The sequence below is a fragment of the Watersipora subatra genome, chromosome 4, assembly GCF_963576615.1.
Source record: "Watersipora subatra chromosome 4, tzWatSuba1.1, whole genome shotgun sequence".
In the NCBI taxonomy this organism is placed as follows: domain Eukaryota; kingdom Metazoa; phylum Bryozoa; class Gymnolaemata; order Cheilostomatida; family Watersiporidae; genus Watersipora; species Watersipora subatra.
The window spans coordinates 20,563,137-20,580,412 of record NC_088711.1 but is presented as its reverse complement, the minus strand read 5'-3'; the positions used below and the strand labels follow the sequence as shown (position 1 = coordinate 20,580,412).

General features: G+C 35.3%; 1 protein-coding gene across 1 annotated transcript; it reads right to left on the bottom strand.

The window, feature by feature from the left end:
* Positions 1 to 1,224: 1,224 nt before the first annotated feature.
* Positions 1,225 to 16,831, bottom strand: LOC137393537 (probable methylcrotonoyl-CoA carboxylase beta chain, mitochondrial). Its single transcript, XM_068080129.1, has 11 exons — positions 16,624 to 16,831; positions 14,681 to 14,857; positions 13,486 to 13,664; positions 12,014 to 12,085; positions 10,641 to 10,819; positions 8,697 to 8,877; positions 7,763 to 7,854; positions 6,712 to 6,872; positions 6,330 to 6,439; positions 4,296 to 4,484; positions 1,225 to 1,836 (listed from the first exon to the last, which is right to left on the bottom strand). Exons 1-11 carry the CDS (start codon positions 16,820 to 16,822, stop codon positions 1,738 to 1,740), a joined length of 1,638 nt encoding a protein of 545 aa, XP_067936230.1. The 5' UTR covers positions 16,823 to 16,831; the 3' UTR covers positions 1,225 to 1,737.
* Positions 16,832 to 17,276: the final 445 nt, after the last annotated feature.

Genomic DNA, 17,276 nt, shown 5'->3' with positions numbered 1-17,276 from the left:
GACAAGCTCAATGAAAAATACGACTTTTTGTCGCTATAATTGTGTAGCTTACTATCTACTCAAAAAAAGAAAATTTTAATGTTTCAGGCAATACTTTATTCCATTTTTGTTGTATATTTTGAAGCTTTGTTTAAGATAGCCTGATAATAGTCAGGAAAGGAAATTTTAACTACAATGTTTATTATTAAATCCCACGTTTTCCCTGTGTTTGTCTGTCTGTTTGTCTGCCTGTTAGTCAGCATAAACGATGTGTTTCCAAATTTTTGGTCGATTTTAACCAAACTTCACTCACAAATGCTCCTGCCTTCCGCCAGTTTACTAAAATATTTGGTTTCAAAACTTTGTCTGGTTTTTGAGAACCAGCTTGTCAAAAGACCGTTTGTGTGCAGGGGGGGGGGGGTTCAGGGTCTGTTGTTACTACAACTATCTAACTGATAATGAAAGAAATCAGGGCATGGTTGGACATAACGCTAGTCACTAATACAATTACGAATTAGGTGTTATTGTACCTAATAACTGGGATATGCAGTTACGACATTTGTTCTTATCGCATGATGCTAGTTATCAACACGAGTAGTATCATTTTATGTAATACATATAATATATAGTAATATATATAGTATATAATAGCTTAAAAGTCAGCAAAGGTTAATATTCGCTAAAATTGATCGTTTAGCAAACTTAACTATATGTTGTGAAATCAGCATATGGAAAATCTTCATTTTTAACTGTTCTAAAGATATAAAAATAGTTGAATTTTTAAATTGCTCGCTATATAACTAACACACCATTGCATAAAGGGTGGACTATATGAGGCAAACTGGCTTTGGCATCAATCTAAACAGAATGACTGTATCTAACAACTGTGGAGTCATTAAAATTGTTGTTACCTCTTGGAAAATTTGCTGCCGATGTATATTGTTCATTTGGTAGATTGTGATTAACGGGCATCAGCAGCCAATAGTAAAACCTTTAGCAAGTGTCTATAAGGACGTTTGTTACTGAACCAAAGAGATTTAATACTAACTCTCATTGAACTGAGTCAAGGCTCTATTAAACAAATGATTACAATGTAAGGTATCTATAGAGGGATCTATAGAAGTTGGTTGATGTCAAGGTGAGCTGCAATATGTGGAATACAAGACACACCGGTGTCTCTCTAATAAACAATGTCACATGTGTGTGTGTTTGACCAGCTAGAAAATAAATTAACTTCTACAAACGTATATCATCTGATATATTATCTATACAATATATTAATCCTAAACTCACCGAGTCAGGTTTATAAATAATACTAAACTTTACAGAAGTCAACCCACTGCTGAACAGTGATATAATAATAATAATACTATATTGAAATACTGTTATTGAAGATGGATGAACAGCTATCCCCTTATACAGATTATTTATTGCAGATTGTATCAAAAAACATTACAAATGTGAGCAAAGGAATTAACCAATAATGTTGTAAAACTATATTCTTAATGACAAAATATGATGTAGGCAAAATCTGTAACGAAAAGCTGGAATGGATAGCTTCAACAGTACGTCTGGCCCATTTTATATACAGCATAGATAAAAAAGGTAGCGCGAGTTTAAAATAAAGGCAAGAATACACAAATAAATTATATTATAACTACATTTGTAAAAAGCACCATGATGATTAAGACTTGGTGGCTAAACTTTGAATATTTACGACAATGTCAAGGTCAGATTGAGTCTGTGAAGTTATTCTATCTACATTCTAAAGTTGGTCTGTTTTGCAGTTGTTGACTCGTGAGCCAGTAGCTTCATTTCCTTGGAGTACTTGAACAGCTGGAGCACTTTGCTCAGCACCTGAACATCCAGTAAACCTGATCACTATGTGCTATATATAAAGTTTAGTTGGCTGTGAGATACACTGTGCCCAACGTGGTATGCATGATAGCATATTCAGTTGTGCCATATTGTGATCTCAGAGAAATTTGTACATGTACATACCATATTCTGCTGGATGTGGTACATGTGTAGTTTTCACCAAGTTGTGTTATATAGTATATTTAATTAGTTGTGCTATGTACCATATTTAGTCAATTGTGTTATATAGCATTTCCAGCGGGTTGTCCTATGTAGCGTACTCAGTTGTGTATGTAGCATTTCCAGCAGGTTGTGTTATATTAAGTTGATTGCACTGGGTAGCTTATTCAACAGGCCACATTACATACCCTAGGACACTTATGTATTCGCGGCATCTAACTTTCGCGTTTTCGCGGTGTCATCCTCTCGCGAAAGTATCATGTGCGAAACTAAACTATCATAACAAACGAGCGAAAAAGCGAAACTAAATAGCTTTGTTCATTGATACTGTAGAATAGCATTTTATAACGACATTTATTTTAACGTTTTTAACGACCACTATAGCATCATTAAAATATAAACCTACAAAATAATTTGACTGTCAAAATTTATTACGTTATTATTTTGCAATTAATTATGATTATTTTCCCATTAAGAATGATTTATAATGATAGGAATTTGATGTCAATGCACACGCATTAGTAGCGTTTATCGTTTGCTGAGGACATCAGTTAATGCAGTGAGCGCCGTGTGTTGAAAGAAAATAAGACACATGCACTGACACTCGCAGTACTACACAAGCAGCATGGCTCTGGAAAGGTTTGGATTCACCACTGACACCTCTTCAATAACTTGTAATTTTTTGAGATTTGTTTTGTTTTAAGTGATGTGACTGACGAGACGTTTTTAAATTACAATAGGCAAAACATGACCGCAATTAAAACGCTCAGAAAAAAGACATCTTTTTCTTTTGAGCGTCTTAACAAAGATCAATTTTGCGGATTTTATTTTAAGTTCATTCGGAGGCTTTTACGCTTTCGATGGGACATGGCCAAGCGGGTGTTTGATAAAACTTAATCTTCTGCAAACCTTTATAAAAGTCGTTAACAAAAATATTCTGCCTCTGATGATGATAACAATGATGCCTAAGAAATACTAGAAGTTTATGTTTGTCTCTATGGCTTGGAATGAAGTGATATTCTACAGCGATAAAAACCGCGTCCATGGCCGTTGGGCAAATAACTTTTCGAATAAATGATGTTGAGGTCGAGTTATCTGAAGGAATTTATCATTGCGTTGGAACTGACCAAACAAATCCGTTTGCGTTGACCTTGTGTTTGAGATGAAATGTTACATTTTATCTGAGGGCGAGTTATCCGAGTTGGACTGTACTTACCGTAAAAAATTCCCAAAAAGTTGGGGCGGCTCAGTCGGCCAGCTGCCCCAGCGAAAACGGCCTGTTGATAGTCCAAGAAACAAATGGCAGCAAGCGATCAAATTGCATTATCGATCTCGCCCACACCATTCTACCTGCGGTTCACAATTACAAACTAGTCGCAAATTGAAATTTTTTTTTATCGGTGAACTGAACCTGAAGAATCTAATTATGTTTGTTCCACTGCACTTATTTTCACATCACTATATTTTCGCACTCATCAGAGCTGCGAAATTAAGTTGCTTCGAAATTTCACTCAGTGAGCTACTCACGAAACTGAATGCTAGCGAAATATAAGTGTCCTAGGGAAGAATAATGTCTGAAGTATACGGAAACAAGCAATCAAATTTAATTCAACCAAACAAGGGTGGCTTTGCTGTAATGTCCCAAACTCATGTACACTTCAGATTACTACATTACTGAATTTTATATGGAAGTATCTTTAATAAATATTAGTCCAATCATTGTTGAGGCCCATTTCCTTTCTAATTGGAGCAAATTGAAGGCCATTTTAACTCACTTGTGTAATAGTTTGAAAAACTTGAAACACTTGAAAAACTTTGAAAATTTTGATTTTCTTCAACACTGAAAAAACATTTCACCTAAATATCAAATAGAAAGTTTATAATTTTCTCATTTAAAATCATGATTTACAGATTAAATATTTACTTTTTAAATCTCAATTGACAGGCATTATATCTGACAAACATGAGCATGTACCTGCCATGTCTGTATATTTGACAAGCATGACCATGTACCTGACGTGTCTGTATATGTGACAAGCATGAGCATATACCGGCCATGTCTGTATATCTGACAAACATGAGCATGTACCTGCCGTGTCTGTATATGTGACAAGCGTGAGCATGTACCTGCCGTGTCTGTAAATCTGACAAACATGAGCATGTACCTGCCGTGCCTATATATTTGACAAACATGAGCATGTACCTGCCGTGTCTGTATATGTGACAAGCATGAGCATGTACCTGCCGTGTCTGTATATGTGACAAGTATGAGCATGTACCTGCCGTGTCTGCTGAGGTAGAATCATCCCATCTGTCCATACATTGGCTGCTGCATAGAGAGAACTTGACTTTTTTCCCACTTCTTCTTCGGTCATAGAAGACACAGACTGAAGATGGTCAGGAGAATGCATGGAGAAACTCGCGCTTGGCCAATGGAAGACCAAGTTGGAGCCTAGAGCCTTACTACCCTGCAAAGCAAGATGGACGCTTTTAAACAGGCATATCACACGGTACAGCCCAAACTTTCAGTAACATGACAACCGTGTGACCTGTGATAGCAAATCTCAATGATTTCATGCCAGAGATGTTTAATGAGTGGCATTTATAGAGCAATACTTGCAACAAATTTTACCTCTGTACAAATTGTTAAACACATACTAGATTGGAATTGAAGATATAGTGCCCGGTAAAAGTAGAAAAAAATTGTTGATTTTCACCATGCATATAATTGTAATTCCTTTTTAAGGGCTCCGTCAAATAGTCTGTTTTCACCAAAAATATTTATGCATGAGTTTAATATGAAATAGAGTGGCAAGTAAGACAGACATCTATTATAGATTCTATTATAGAACATTCTATTATAAACATCTATTATAGACATCTATTATAGATAATATTTCACTTCTTCAATGTTCATACCTTGACAAGGACTACTAGGGGAATCAGCTAGGATGCTACAAAGTATTCTCCCGGACTAATAGAATAATCATAGAGTTGACAAGTAAATAAGTTAAGGTTTCCCATGAGTGAAGTGAAGAACAAGTTAATTTTGGAAATTTTTTTTATTGCTAATAAATATTGCAATAAATATTTCTACTAAAGGTACAGTTAGGCCAACAGTGATTGGAGGAAGCAAACACGTAACCGAAAGTGTCTGCCTTAGAGCACTTTGCTGACTAAACACAATGCTAATTTTAACATCGAACATCAATTCACAAATGATTATCTACAGTGTATAATCGTATATATATATTGATAAAATTAACAAACAGTGTATATGGTCAGACCATTGATCGTTTGATATGGTCAGACCAGTCTACCGTTATATCAATCAACGATATGCAAACTTTATGAACTATTGTTTAGTACATCGATGCATGACCTAAACTTGAAGACAGATTTATAAGATATATACTTTATAAGATGAGACAACTCCATTCAGTGAATTGGTAGACAAGTAAAAGATTTACTTTCTTACATATATGTAGATCCTTTAATAAAACAGCAATTAGAACACAATTATTAAAGCAGTGTTCAAAAGTCTAAACACAAAGCAGAGGTTTAGGAGGTGAGCTGCTTGAAGTAACAATCAGAGAGATACTACTAACCATGTGAATTACATGTACAGTCAACTATTGCATAAACCTACACACAGATGCCTCCTATTTATATATGAGGCATCAATACAAATATTGATGCCTCATATATAAATAGACTTAGTTATAGATGATTCATACTAGGGAAGTCTCATATTTATACATGAGGCCTCCCTAGTATGATATCTGGTTAGAATATACAGCTCTCTAAGCCTATAAACATTTGCCTAGAAGTGCTTTTGCATTCCCTATATGCACCCTAAAGAGGTATCAATATATCCCATAAAAATCATTAGCCCACACCCACACAATTGTTATGTCAAATATCTGGTTACTGTAGCCAACAAGCAGAAATATTTATGAAGATCTCCAGTTACGACTTTCAATGATGCACCGACAGGCCCTCGGCCGCGATATAGACCATGTCTGGCTCGGTTATAACGTACTCTTGTGTAAATAAATTTATATAAAAACTACCAAAACTTTTTATGATTGTGGGGACAACCCTCACAATTGAATACAATGATATCTGACCACCAATTGCATACCCCCTATCCATAGGATATCTGCCCTCCCATGTGTACCCTAATCACACAGCCTACTATCCAAGGAATCTGACCTCCCAGGTGGATCCTAAATACCCCCCTTATTCATAGAGCATCTAAAAGCACCGTAAACACCAATTGATGGTAAGATGGTAATAAATATAAAACCCACCATGGCATAGCTGTCCAGTCCATGAAAGGCACCTGTCACAATAGAGACCTTAAGAACATCAGAGCAGGCCACGGAAGCCATAAACCTTGCATGACATTTCATCTCCTCACCTGCAGGACAAACATGAACCTACTACTCATACTTACATAAACAAGTCAGTGAAATACAAGAGCGACCATCTTTGTTATTAAATACTATTCTACTAGCTGCAGCCACAAAAAGCTGGATACAAATATGAAACTGTCAAGAAACTCTTAAAGGGGGGAAATTATCTAGCCTGAATTTCTGATTTACAGGCCACCAAAGCTAAGAACAGAATCGTCTGAATATATTTCTCTTATTCCAGCTTGACAAATAATTCGTCAAAGTTTTTATAACCCACCATTGACTAGAGGATCGGGGTGCCTGTCCCGCTCATGTTGGTTGACTAGGAATATCAAAGGCAGCCGTCTCTGGGTGCAAAGTTGCACAAAGTGTGAAGCTTTTGTGCTAGCGTCAGCATTCCACTCGGCAGCAGCATTAGCCACTATTCCTACTGGATACCTAGACAGTAATTCAACAATTAAATAGCTTATACGTAGAGAAAGATATTTCTTTGTGTAACAGCTATATGACAGTTGCTATTACAAATTAAAACTGTTCATAAAACATTTCAGATAATCATTTCATATGCTAAAATTTAATATTTAATATGTTAAATTCTTTTTTTTTCTATATTTTAATCTACACATGCCATGAACGCTGAGGATTTTTGTGCTTGTTTGTTTTCATCATCGGCATGCATCGCTGTTTTTGAGCAAAATATAGCAATACAAATAGATGCACAAATGTTAATGCTATTACCAATCTTTGAATATCCATAGTCTATATATATATATCTCATTGTTTGTCTTTTGTTGGTCTGTTATCCCTGTGTCCAGTTATAGCAACTAATATTTAGCAATTAAAAATCCGCGTGAAACTGGAATTGAACTCGCGTCATTCAAACCGCAAGTCTACAAAATTTTATTTTCCTCTAAATTTATCTCAACTGTACAAAACATTTTTCTCATGATATGAAGTTTAAAAGTTAGAATGGTAAATGTCGTGTATGTTAAATGAAAACAAATTTTTTACGCAAAAAACCTTTTTAATAACTGGAAACCGCTGGGCATTCATCTAGTATATAATAAGTATCCCAATGCATTGAATGAAAACTGAATGAAAAAATGATTTTACTGGAAAATCAGGCTAGGTGTCCATGGGCTTTACACAACTGAAGGCTATTCTCAATGAACGATGTATTTGCCAACAGAATGCATCGCTTGGTAATGTTGATGTGTGCAACCACAGCAAACAACTGCACAATGCCCCAGCGATGCATTGCGTCAGTGTGTGTAGCCAGGCCTATGGGCAGACAATATTAATAGGATGTGATGTAGGAATACACTCACCCAGATATAGAAGCAAAGCCAGTAACTAATGCCTTTCCATAGAGGGCTTTAAACTCCTGAAACCCGCTTCCATCTACAATTCTTGATATAACCTAAAACAACACTCGTGTAGATTACAAGATAAATTTACTTAAAACCAGCAAATCATATCTAAGTACATATGTATGTCATTAAAACACGTGTGAATGACAAGCGACTCACATTGCTAAATGTGAGCTTGTAGGAAGTCAATAACTCAATTTTTTTATTATTTTTGCTTATTGCACAAAAAAAGTTCTTGCCGATGAATGCTCGAAAGAATATCCAAACAAACAAGCCATCATGGAATATATATATATATATTTCTTAAAATCTGTGAGTCATTCCGGCTATAGCTATTATTAGAAACTTGGAATAAAAAATTCATACTGAAGAAGAATTGATCTCGGACCCTCCTATTCACCAGTCCAACGTTGTACCGATTAGGCCACAGAGATTGATAGACTAGCTACGCCATACATGTCCTATATGGGAGCAAATACCATGACGCAGTCATGGTACTTGCGTCACAGCGTACCGTTATTAGAAGCCCTAGATATTATTAGCTTAGAGAAATTTTCTGTTGTCAATGTGCCAGGCTAATAGCAAGTGACAGGCCACTCTCATTACTTCTCATTGTATATGAGTTGATTTTTAATACCCGGGCAACGCCGGGTAGCACAGCTAGTATATACAATATATGTATACATCAAGCGATCATTGGAATAGCTCATTTTAGACGTCTGCATTTAAAAGATAACAAAATTTTCCGAGAAAGTATCTTATATTATATTTATTGCTTGCATATCGGCATACAGTGAAGATAAATGAGAAGAACTTAATTGATATGACAATATGATGAATATCATTAATACTATTGGTCACATAAAAAAGCCTTAGAGACCAAGTAGCCAACCTGATGAGCGTTCGGGTCGCATGCAGACACAAGACCATGAAGATCCTCAGCATCATATAATGGCGGACAAAAGGTTTGAGGATAAACAACATCTGGCAAGTTGAGAGAGAGAATCACATCTCTGCAGATTCTGTATGACTCTTCTTCATCACGCGCAAAGTGATCAACACACCCGCTTACTCTGTAAATAGGGGTACAGCTGTTGTATGCCACCCGTTGGTCTCGCCAACTAATCACAGTAAAAAGCTAACACATTGTGTATTCTTAACAATGTATGTACCAATAAGTGTACACCAGCAAAATATATTCACAGTTCTATTGTTCCTAGCACCAACAGAAACAAAAAAATCTAAAATTATAACGAGACAGTAATACACCACAAGATTTAAAATGAATTTGTACAGATTACCTCTACTAGCATACTCGGCAGTCTTGTGCACCGTGAGAGATCGTCATGAGTAATCAGTAAGTGCATAACTAACTCTTTCGCTACCAAATTAATTTCTTTATCGGGATGTAGTTGCGTATTCGGAAAACCCTAACATTTGACAGGGGCACGTATAAATTGTCACAACTTTTGAATCATATGGTCTATAAAAATAATTTGACTTCAAATTATTCATCATACAATGTTACATCGGCTGATGCTATAAAAATTACCCCAAATGCGGTGCAGAATGAGAATGAACACTTTTTCAGCCAATTTCAAAAAAACTGAGCAGATCTGAGTCGGACGATTTATTAATATTATTACAGTTTACGGCATTATTATTATTATTATTACTGATAAATATGAATAATAACTTTCAGTACTATTCTTCATTAACAATCACTCAAAGTTCATAGCTCTAAAATTAGTAAAAATTCGGATCTGTAATGCGCCTAGCACGACAAGTCATTGCTAACAGTAAATTGCGATAAAAAATAAGTTTTTGCAAAGTGAGCCTATGCTCATAATGAGTTGTTAAAATGCTTTTTGTTGGCTTAAGAAATGCAGATAATAGTTTCATTTTACAGTATCGCTATATTCAAGGGTAATTTATTAACTACTCAGAAATGATTTGTACGAAGCCTGCTAAAGCCGCATAACGCGACTCTTGGCCATACATACAGAAATTCTTTGCCGAGACATACGATGTGGTACATCAAGATAGACAGTTAATGCAAGAAGTGCTAAAAAACTGAAGTGAAAGTGTCTATGAAATTGACGCCCCGGGTTTGATTTTCGTGTGAGGAGATATTTTTCCTAACGCTCTTAGAGTGGCTTTAGACAGATGAAAACATTGTTTTATTTGACAAAAAGTAAAATACAAATATTCGTGGCTGAGCAGTGAGAGCTAAAATCTTTACTAACAGGAGAAGTAAACAAGCTCACCTATGCGGACAAGCGACTCACGCAAGCAAGTGACTCAGTCCCTTACCAGTTCAAATAAAAAGCTCCAAAATAAATTTTCTACTTTCTCTAAAAGTTTGCTTAGTTTAATAACAAAGTTTTGGCTAAATGCTTTCCTGAAACAGTTAATATGACTTGTGAGATGGTGTATGATATTAAAATACAAAGAAATTAACAATTGTATTTTCAAACAAAGGGGAAGACTAGCGGGTAAAACCGACCAACAGTTTTGGCCATACAGGCACTGCTCGAGTACATGAGCTCTTAAATGTTACAATAATTACCCGCATTATTTATAAAATAGCAAACAAAAATATTATTATCTTTTTGCTGTTACATAATGCATTAATATACTTTTGCTGTTATATAATGTATTAATGTATTTTGTAGCTATATAATATATTAATATTTTCGCTGTTATATAGTGTATTAATATATTTTGTAGTTATATAATATATTAATATTTTTGCTGTTATATAGTGTATTAATATATTTTTTCTGTTCTATAATGTAAAACTAGTGAAGACTATCACATGGCATAAAACGTTTACGTAGAATGCATAGTTGCTCCTCCCAGTTCCTCAGCAGAGATTATCTCTCCTAGAGCTGCCTTGACCAACGGTGGACCAGCCAGAAATATAGACCCAGTTTTATGTACCATAATAGCTTCATCTGCCATTGTGGGTATGTAGGCACCACCCGCAGTACACATTCCACACACTACAGCTATCTGGAAAAAACATTTGTTTTTTATTGACATGCAGTAAGCAAGATATTAAAGCATTCTAATGATGACTCAAACTGAAGGATACATGAGCATATAGTCAGTTATATGTCTGCTGCTAGTATGCGGATGCTGGAATTTAAAAACTAAATTTAAAATTCTAAAATTTTTTTTAAACAGCTATAAAAATTTAAAATTCTACGGCTGTTTAAAAAATATTGTTGAGGAAACCACCTACAAACTTCATAGCAATGTGACAGTTTACAGGCTGCCATGACAACTGAAGATGAAAGAACACATCTTGATTATTAAATATGAACTTTTGATCGTATTCATAAACCTACTGGCCATGAGCAAGTGAGACACTGGTGATCAAATAAGACGCATTTAACATTGCGCAGAAAACTTGGAATAAACATGGAACTTTGATAAGCAATGCAAATATAGTGGGAAGCTATTCAGTAAAACTAATCAGTGTTCAATTTGATAAACATTTACATTTTCTGATGATGTTGACTATGATATATCCAAGAGTGGACCCACTGCTTATGTCTTAATCAATCTCTACAAAGTTGGCATAAAATCATTGTTTTACCAACGCAGCATGTTATCCATCATGTTATGCGCAGCACCTTGCTGGTTTACATATTCATCAGATAGAAATACAGAAAGGTTCCAAAGACTTTTGTGTAAGATTGATTATGCCTTATAAGGAGAATTATGACCAACAAATTTAAGACCCTTGGGCTCGGTGAACTTTAGGTATTTCAGAATCTCTGTTGTCTAAAGTACGTCAACAGACTATCTTCATATCTACACCCACAAACACAAATCACCGAGCACACCAGACATCTGGCCTGTCCTATACATTTATCTAAACCATCCTTATATCATGGTAATATCTTTTTTAAATATTATTGAATTCCCATGTAATTACTTTACTGTATTTATTTAGCTTTTTGGTTTTGATTACATTGGCCAAAAAATGAATTTAAGATCAAATCGTATTTCCAAATCAAGATATTTTACCAAATTTATCTCAACACAAAGCATGTATTTGTGGACGGTTTCCTTCATGGCTACCAGAGTAGAGCAACCTTGCAGCCTGACATTAGACTGGCATTAATGATGTCTGTCTTTGTCTGTAAACTCTGGAGAACACAATGAACCGAAACATTCAAACTAAGAAGGAACACTAACCTGTGGAATTCCCATTGAAGACATCACAGCCTCATTGTAAAAAGTGATTCCACCATTGATGAAGATTTCAGACTGTAACATGACATGTACGGTATATAAACAGTGATTTAGGGTAAAAAGGGAACAAAACTACTCATGAAAACCAGCATGCTCGATGGTTTATTTTGATGAGATTCTATGCGTTCAGATGTGAAAACAGCATCATTTTCTGATATGTTCCATGTCGATAGAGAACAATCCTGGACATTAGGTTGCCAATAATCTTTCTAACCAAGTTATGAATGATAAACTCAGCTAGGAATACGATTCTTAACTCCTACCAATTGTGTAGGTAAAACTATAACTTTTTGTGAAAACGCACAAGTTGGAATTAATGGGATAATCTAACGGCAAGAAGCTGATAATTACAGTGTGTTAGACTATCCTATGTATACAACACCCCAATTATTTTAACATTAGCTTTTACTATAGCAGTGTGTTTATTATAAAAAAAAAACTTTGCCTTCGATTAGTAAAAGCTACTAAAAACATAAAAGTTTTCCAGGACATTGTTTGTTAGATTTATATTCTGATGGATCATCCAATTTAAAAAAAAATCATCGCTGTCTGCATAACAGTCAAGGAGATACACAAATAACAATGGATATATACCAAAGAGCTCTTCAATGCACTCTATACTTGAAGATTACCAAGTTGAAAGTCTAGAAAATCTATTTATGACAAGACTATACACGCCTTCCATCAAGTAGATGTTCACTGAATCACGGGCTTTAAATGCAAGAGCTCTTTACTATATGTTGGCAGCTAAACTTTAGTTTACTTATATAACAGTAATAAATGAAGTTGAAGACAATCAATCAAAATGCTAAAATATTAAAAAAAATTAAAAAAAGATAGTATAGGGTTGTCTTCTATTAATATTAACAGAGCCCACTTTGTCATTGTGTGTTTCACATTCTTTTTTCAGATTCACATTTTTGTCCGATTTCCTCCAAACCTGACACGCACATGCTCCACACCTTTTGCTAGGTCACTAAAATAATTGATTTCAAAACTCCATGAGGCTTCTGAGAACCAGCCACTTAGACACTCACCTTGCTGCCTATTTGATTGCAAATGAAAGAAATCCTGGGCACTGCCAGGCTTAATACTAGTTCCTATCATTGCTTTCCCTGCCACCAATTATTGAAGTCTTTTAGTAGCTTTGGAAATCTATAGCTGAGCAACATGCCACCATATATATATGTGAGTTTATGCCAAAATGTTTTATCCCTATCTCTACATTTACGTGGCTGGTACAGTCTTAAGAACTCATGATTTTATTGAAATTGTCTACTGTTTCAAATCTATCTCATCAATATAGGACAACTCCCAATATGATATACAAACAAGGAGATTCAATTTGATTACGGTACAAGTATAGTCTCTTGTCAAACATCATATGAACTGGATTGTGCTACTAAATTACTGACCTGTAGAGGAAGGAAAGCACCACCAGAGTCCACGATATACACACAAGGGATTGACAACTCCTGTGCTATTTGCTGCGCTCTCAGCTGTTTTTTGAGTGTAATAGGAAAAACAGTACCACCCTTGAATGATCCATCATTAGCTATGACGAGGACATCCTTGCCATGCACTTGCCCAAACCCTACAAAATCCGCATGGCATAAAACTCACATTCAACAAATGCCAAATAAGTAATTGATTCCAATCAAGTTCCAGATAATCAACATGTTTAGCATGCTGGCCCCTCAAAAATGACAGGTAGTTCTAAGGTACAACAATCTCGACTTACGCTGTTTCAAGGTTGCAAATACACCCCATAGAAATATCAAAATAATATTTAACATACAACAAAACGGATGTAAACAACTGTGAACAAGTATCCACCGTGCAGAAGATGAATATATGCTATGTGGTGCTTGTGATAGTGGAAGACAGCATCAGTGTGTCATTCAGATATAATGATACTCTATTTTGGTTGTGTAGGTCGGTTTTCGCTCCGTCACCTGAATTTTTGTTTATTTGTTTACTATTATTATGACTCCAGAGCGTATGGCAGATTCTTTAAATGATAATGTACCAAAGAAAAGATATCATCATGAAGGCGAAACCATATATTAAAAAGAGTACAGAGTGAATTATCCAGGATGTTCCGACTTACACTGAAATTCGAGTTAGACCGAGTCTTAAGAACGGATCAATGTCGTAAGTCGAGGACCCTTTGTACTTTTAATAAACTAACCATTGTTTGTTTTCAAGGATTTTTCTCTTGTTTATATGAAGCAAACAATACCTAAACACTTCCAATGTGTGACTCATAACTCTGCTATCAAGAAACTACATATGTTAAACTATTTGATGGGTAAACACAAGCTTGTTTTGATACATTCTTACATTAATTAACCAATTCTAACTTTTTAAAAGCTTCCAATAACTACCAGAAAACCTCATCGGCTCCAACAACGAGGCATAACCAAACTCGCCTTTTCACAGACCCTTGCAACAGTTAGGTTCAGCAGATTGCATCAAGTTGTTAATGCACACCTCTATCTATTTTTCCTATTGCACATGAGATACAACTGAATTGATTAAAGTCTTACGCAATGGTAACAAAAAGAGTCTTCTGGAAACTAATTAAATGTTATTAATATTCCAACCAACCAGTGACAACGCCTGCAGATGGTATGTCGCCATATGGCATTCCTACACCCGCCACAGCAGATAACTCCAAGAAGTCGTCTACATTGTCCAGCAGTTTGCTCATCCTGTCACGGACCAGAAGTTTTCCTTGCTTTAGATGTCGCTGTACTCCCTTAGGGTCACTTTGTCGCACGACCTCTTCAAACAAGTGATAGCACATTATAGATACCTAAACTATTGCCACGACAAAAAATTAATTTCTAATTCTTTTAAAATTGAAAATCCCTTGATTTGTGCCAATGAACTCTGACTCTAAATTTGATGATCTTAAACTTCATACCGATGTTAGAGTGCAAAGGAGCCATTTTCTACCATTTCCTCACTAGCTGGTACCATTAACTACTTATTAGGCATATTGCACTGTAGTGTGTCCTACAAGCTTTTCATCAGGAACTTATATGTCATGTATTGACACTCCTAGCTCCCTCCGGGGATGTCTAGATACCTAACTAGGAACTAATAAGGAGACATCAATGTATGACTCTGCTACCAGTCACATACAGCTACTGGTTTGTTAGTTTCATTGATAATTGGTAGGAAAGATAGTAGCTAGTCTGTTCGTAAGCGGAGATAAATTTGATGTCCATGTAATCAGAGTGAGATAGATGACTGCACTAACTTTAACACTAAAGTTTGGCTTCACTGGTTGAAGAAATTTCTTCCCTTAGTGCGAACAACAAAATGGAAACTGCTGGTCCGACCAAATAAAAATGTTTAGCATTATTTAAATCAAAAGTTAAAAAAAAATTCCAACATTTTAAAGATACCTGTTTAAATAGAAAAGCTATGTGGAGAATTCTTGTGAAACACAACTATTATTAAATGTTAACAGTAGCAAATGTAACGAATGTGCAAAAAACTGGGATCAGATAATTTCTCTTTAATCCAGATGGATTTACTAGTAGAATAATTGATCAAGTACTCTGACTAGCTATGCAATAACTACTGGGTCAGTTTGGAGATCTGGTGTCTTTGCATGCCCGTAACTGTGATTGCTAATTATTACTAACCCAATTGTAAGTAACTTCTTACAATCTTGCAAAATCTTTTGTTCTGCTAAGGAACTCACAATGGTTGCTAACAATTTTAATACAAATAAAAAGGCAAGAGTTCCTTCACTGAGGCAAACTTCTTCAATCATTTATTTTAAAAACTTTCGGTTATTTTTGACGACAAATAATGTTGTTTCCATTAAAGCATTTTTAAAGTTGTTGAAGTTTCTAGGTATTCATTTTTAAATGTCCAATTGAAGTTTTACAAAATGAAAATAATTAAATAGGATATCTCAACATTAATTAACCAAAAAAAAAAACATCATCTATTTTTTCAACTATTCACCGTAGATGCCTGTATGAACTATTACAGCGCTACTTGTAACCATATATAGGGGCAACATTTAAATGTACAAACGCATAACTAAGCGAGATGTACCGGTATATATAAATTTGGAATTAGCCTAACTAACGTTTTGACATTAAAAGTTTTATAAGAGTCACCCTTCAAGTTTTGACACACTATAACTCCATCACTATAACTCCATCACTGTAACTCCATCACTATAACTCCATCACTATAACTCCATCACTATAACTCCATCACTATAACTCCATCACTATAACTCCATCACTATAACTTCATCACTATAAGTCCATCACTGTAACTCCATCACTATAACTCCATCACTATAACTCCATCACTATAACTCCATCACTATAACTCCATCACTATAACTCCATCACTATAACTCCATCACTATAACTCCATCACTATAACTCCATCGCTATAAGTAAATTAGAGAATAAGGTCGGTTCTGGCGGTCACATGGATAATACTGTAACACTTATCTTAATGATGAAACTATCTGGCTAATACCATAGAAATAGTAGATAAATTCCAAAACCAACCTAATAATTTTTGGTACTCCTGTTCTTTTCCCTTGCTGGTGCTGAACAAGTTTTTGAAGTTTTCACTAGATTTGTCTGTTGTATCGCTGATGGCAGTGAAGGTCTTAGCGGCAGTAGAGCCATGGCAAGCTGATGACTGAAGAATTGCATATCGAACACCTGTGAATATGCGTCTAACCATTGCTGGTTTGAGTGCCATAGCCTTTTTATGCCCTGTATACGACATGAGATAACGAATAGTAACTTGTTATGCTACACGTATGTACATTAATTATGGAATAACAAATTGATCCAACGAGTTCATACAGAAAATACTAGATTCATCCACGCAAGAATGGGTTTTTTCATCTTCAGTGTAGATTTCCAACATAAATTGCTACAGCACTTTCATGACAATAATTATTGAGGGCATATGTCCTTAACCCGTGTGATGGCACCATCTTGAGTTTCTAATCAGGTGGGTGTTTACAGGCTGGTTTTCCAGAAACAGACAAAATTTTGAAACCAAATATTTGAAGTTTGGATTAAATCGGGCAACAAATATGGAAACACGTCGTGTTCACATGGACTAACAGACAGACAAAATGACAAAGTGAGATTGATTAATATAAATATAAGGTATAATATATACAGCCATATATGATACCCGTAGC

Coding starts and splice junctions, on each gene's coding strand:
- LOC137393537 (XM_068080129.1), bottom strand. CDS start 16,822: ATGGCACTCAAACCAGCAATGGTTAGACGCATATTCACAGGTGTTCGA. Junction 8,878..10,640: donor GGAGCAACTATGCATTCTAC/GTAAACGTTTTA, acceptor CCCTATTTACAG/AGTAAGCGGGTGTGTTGATC. Junction 6,873..7,762: donor GGCTTTGCTTCTATATCTGG/GTGAGTGTATTC, acceptor ATTACTGTCTAG/GTATCCAGTAGGAATAGTGG.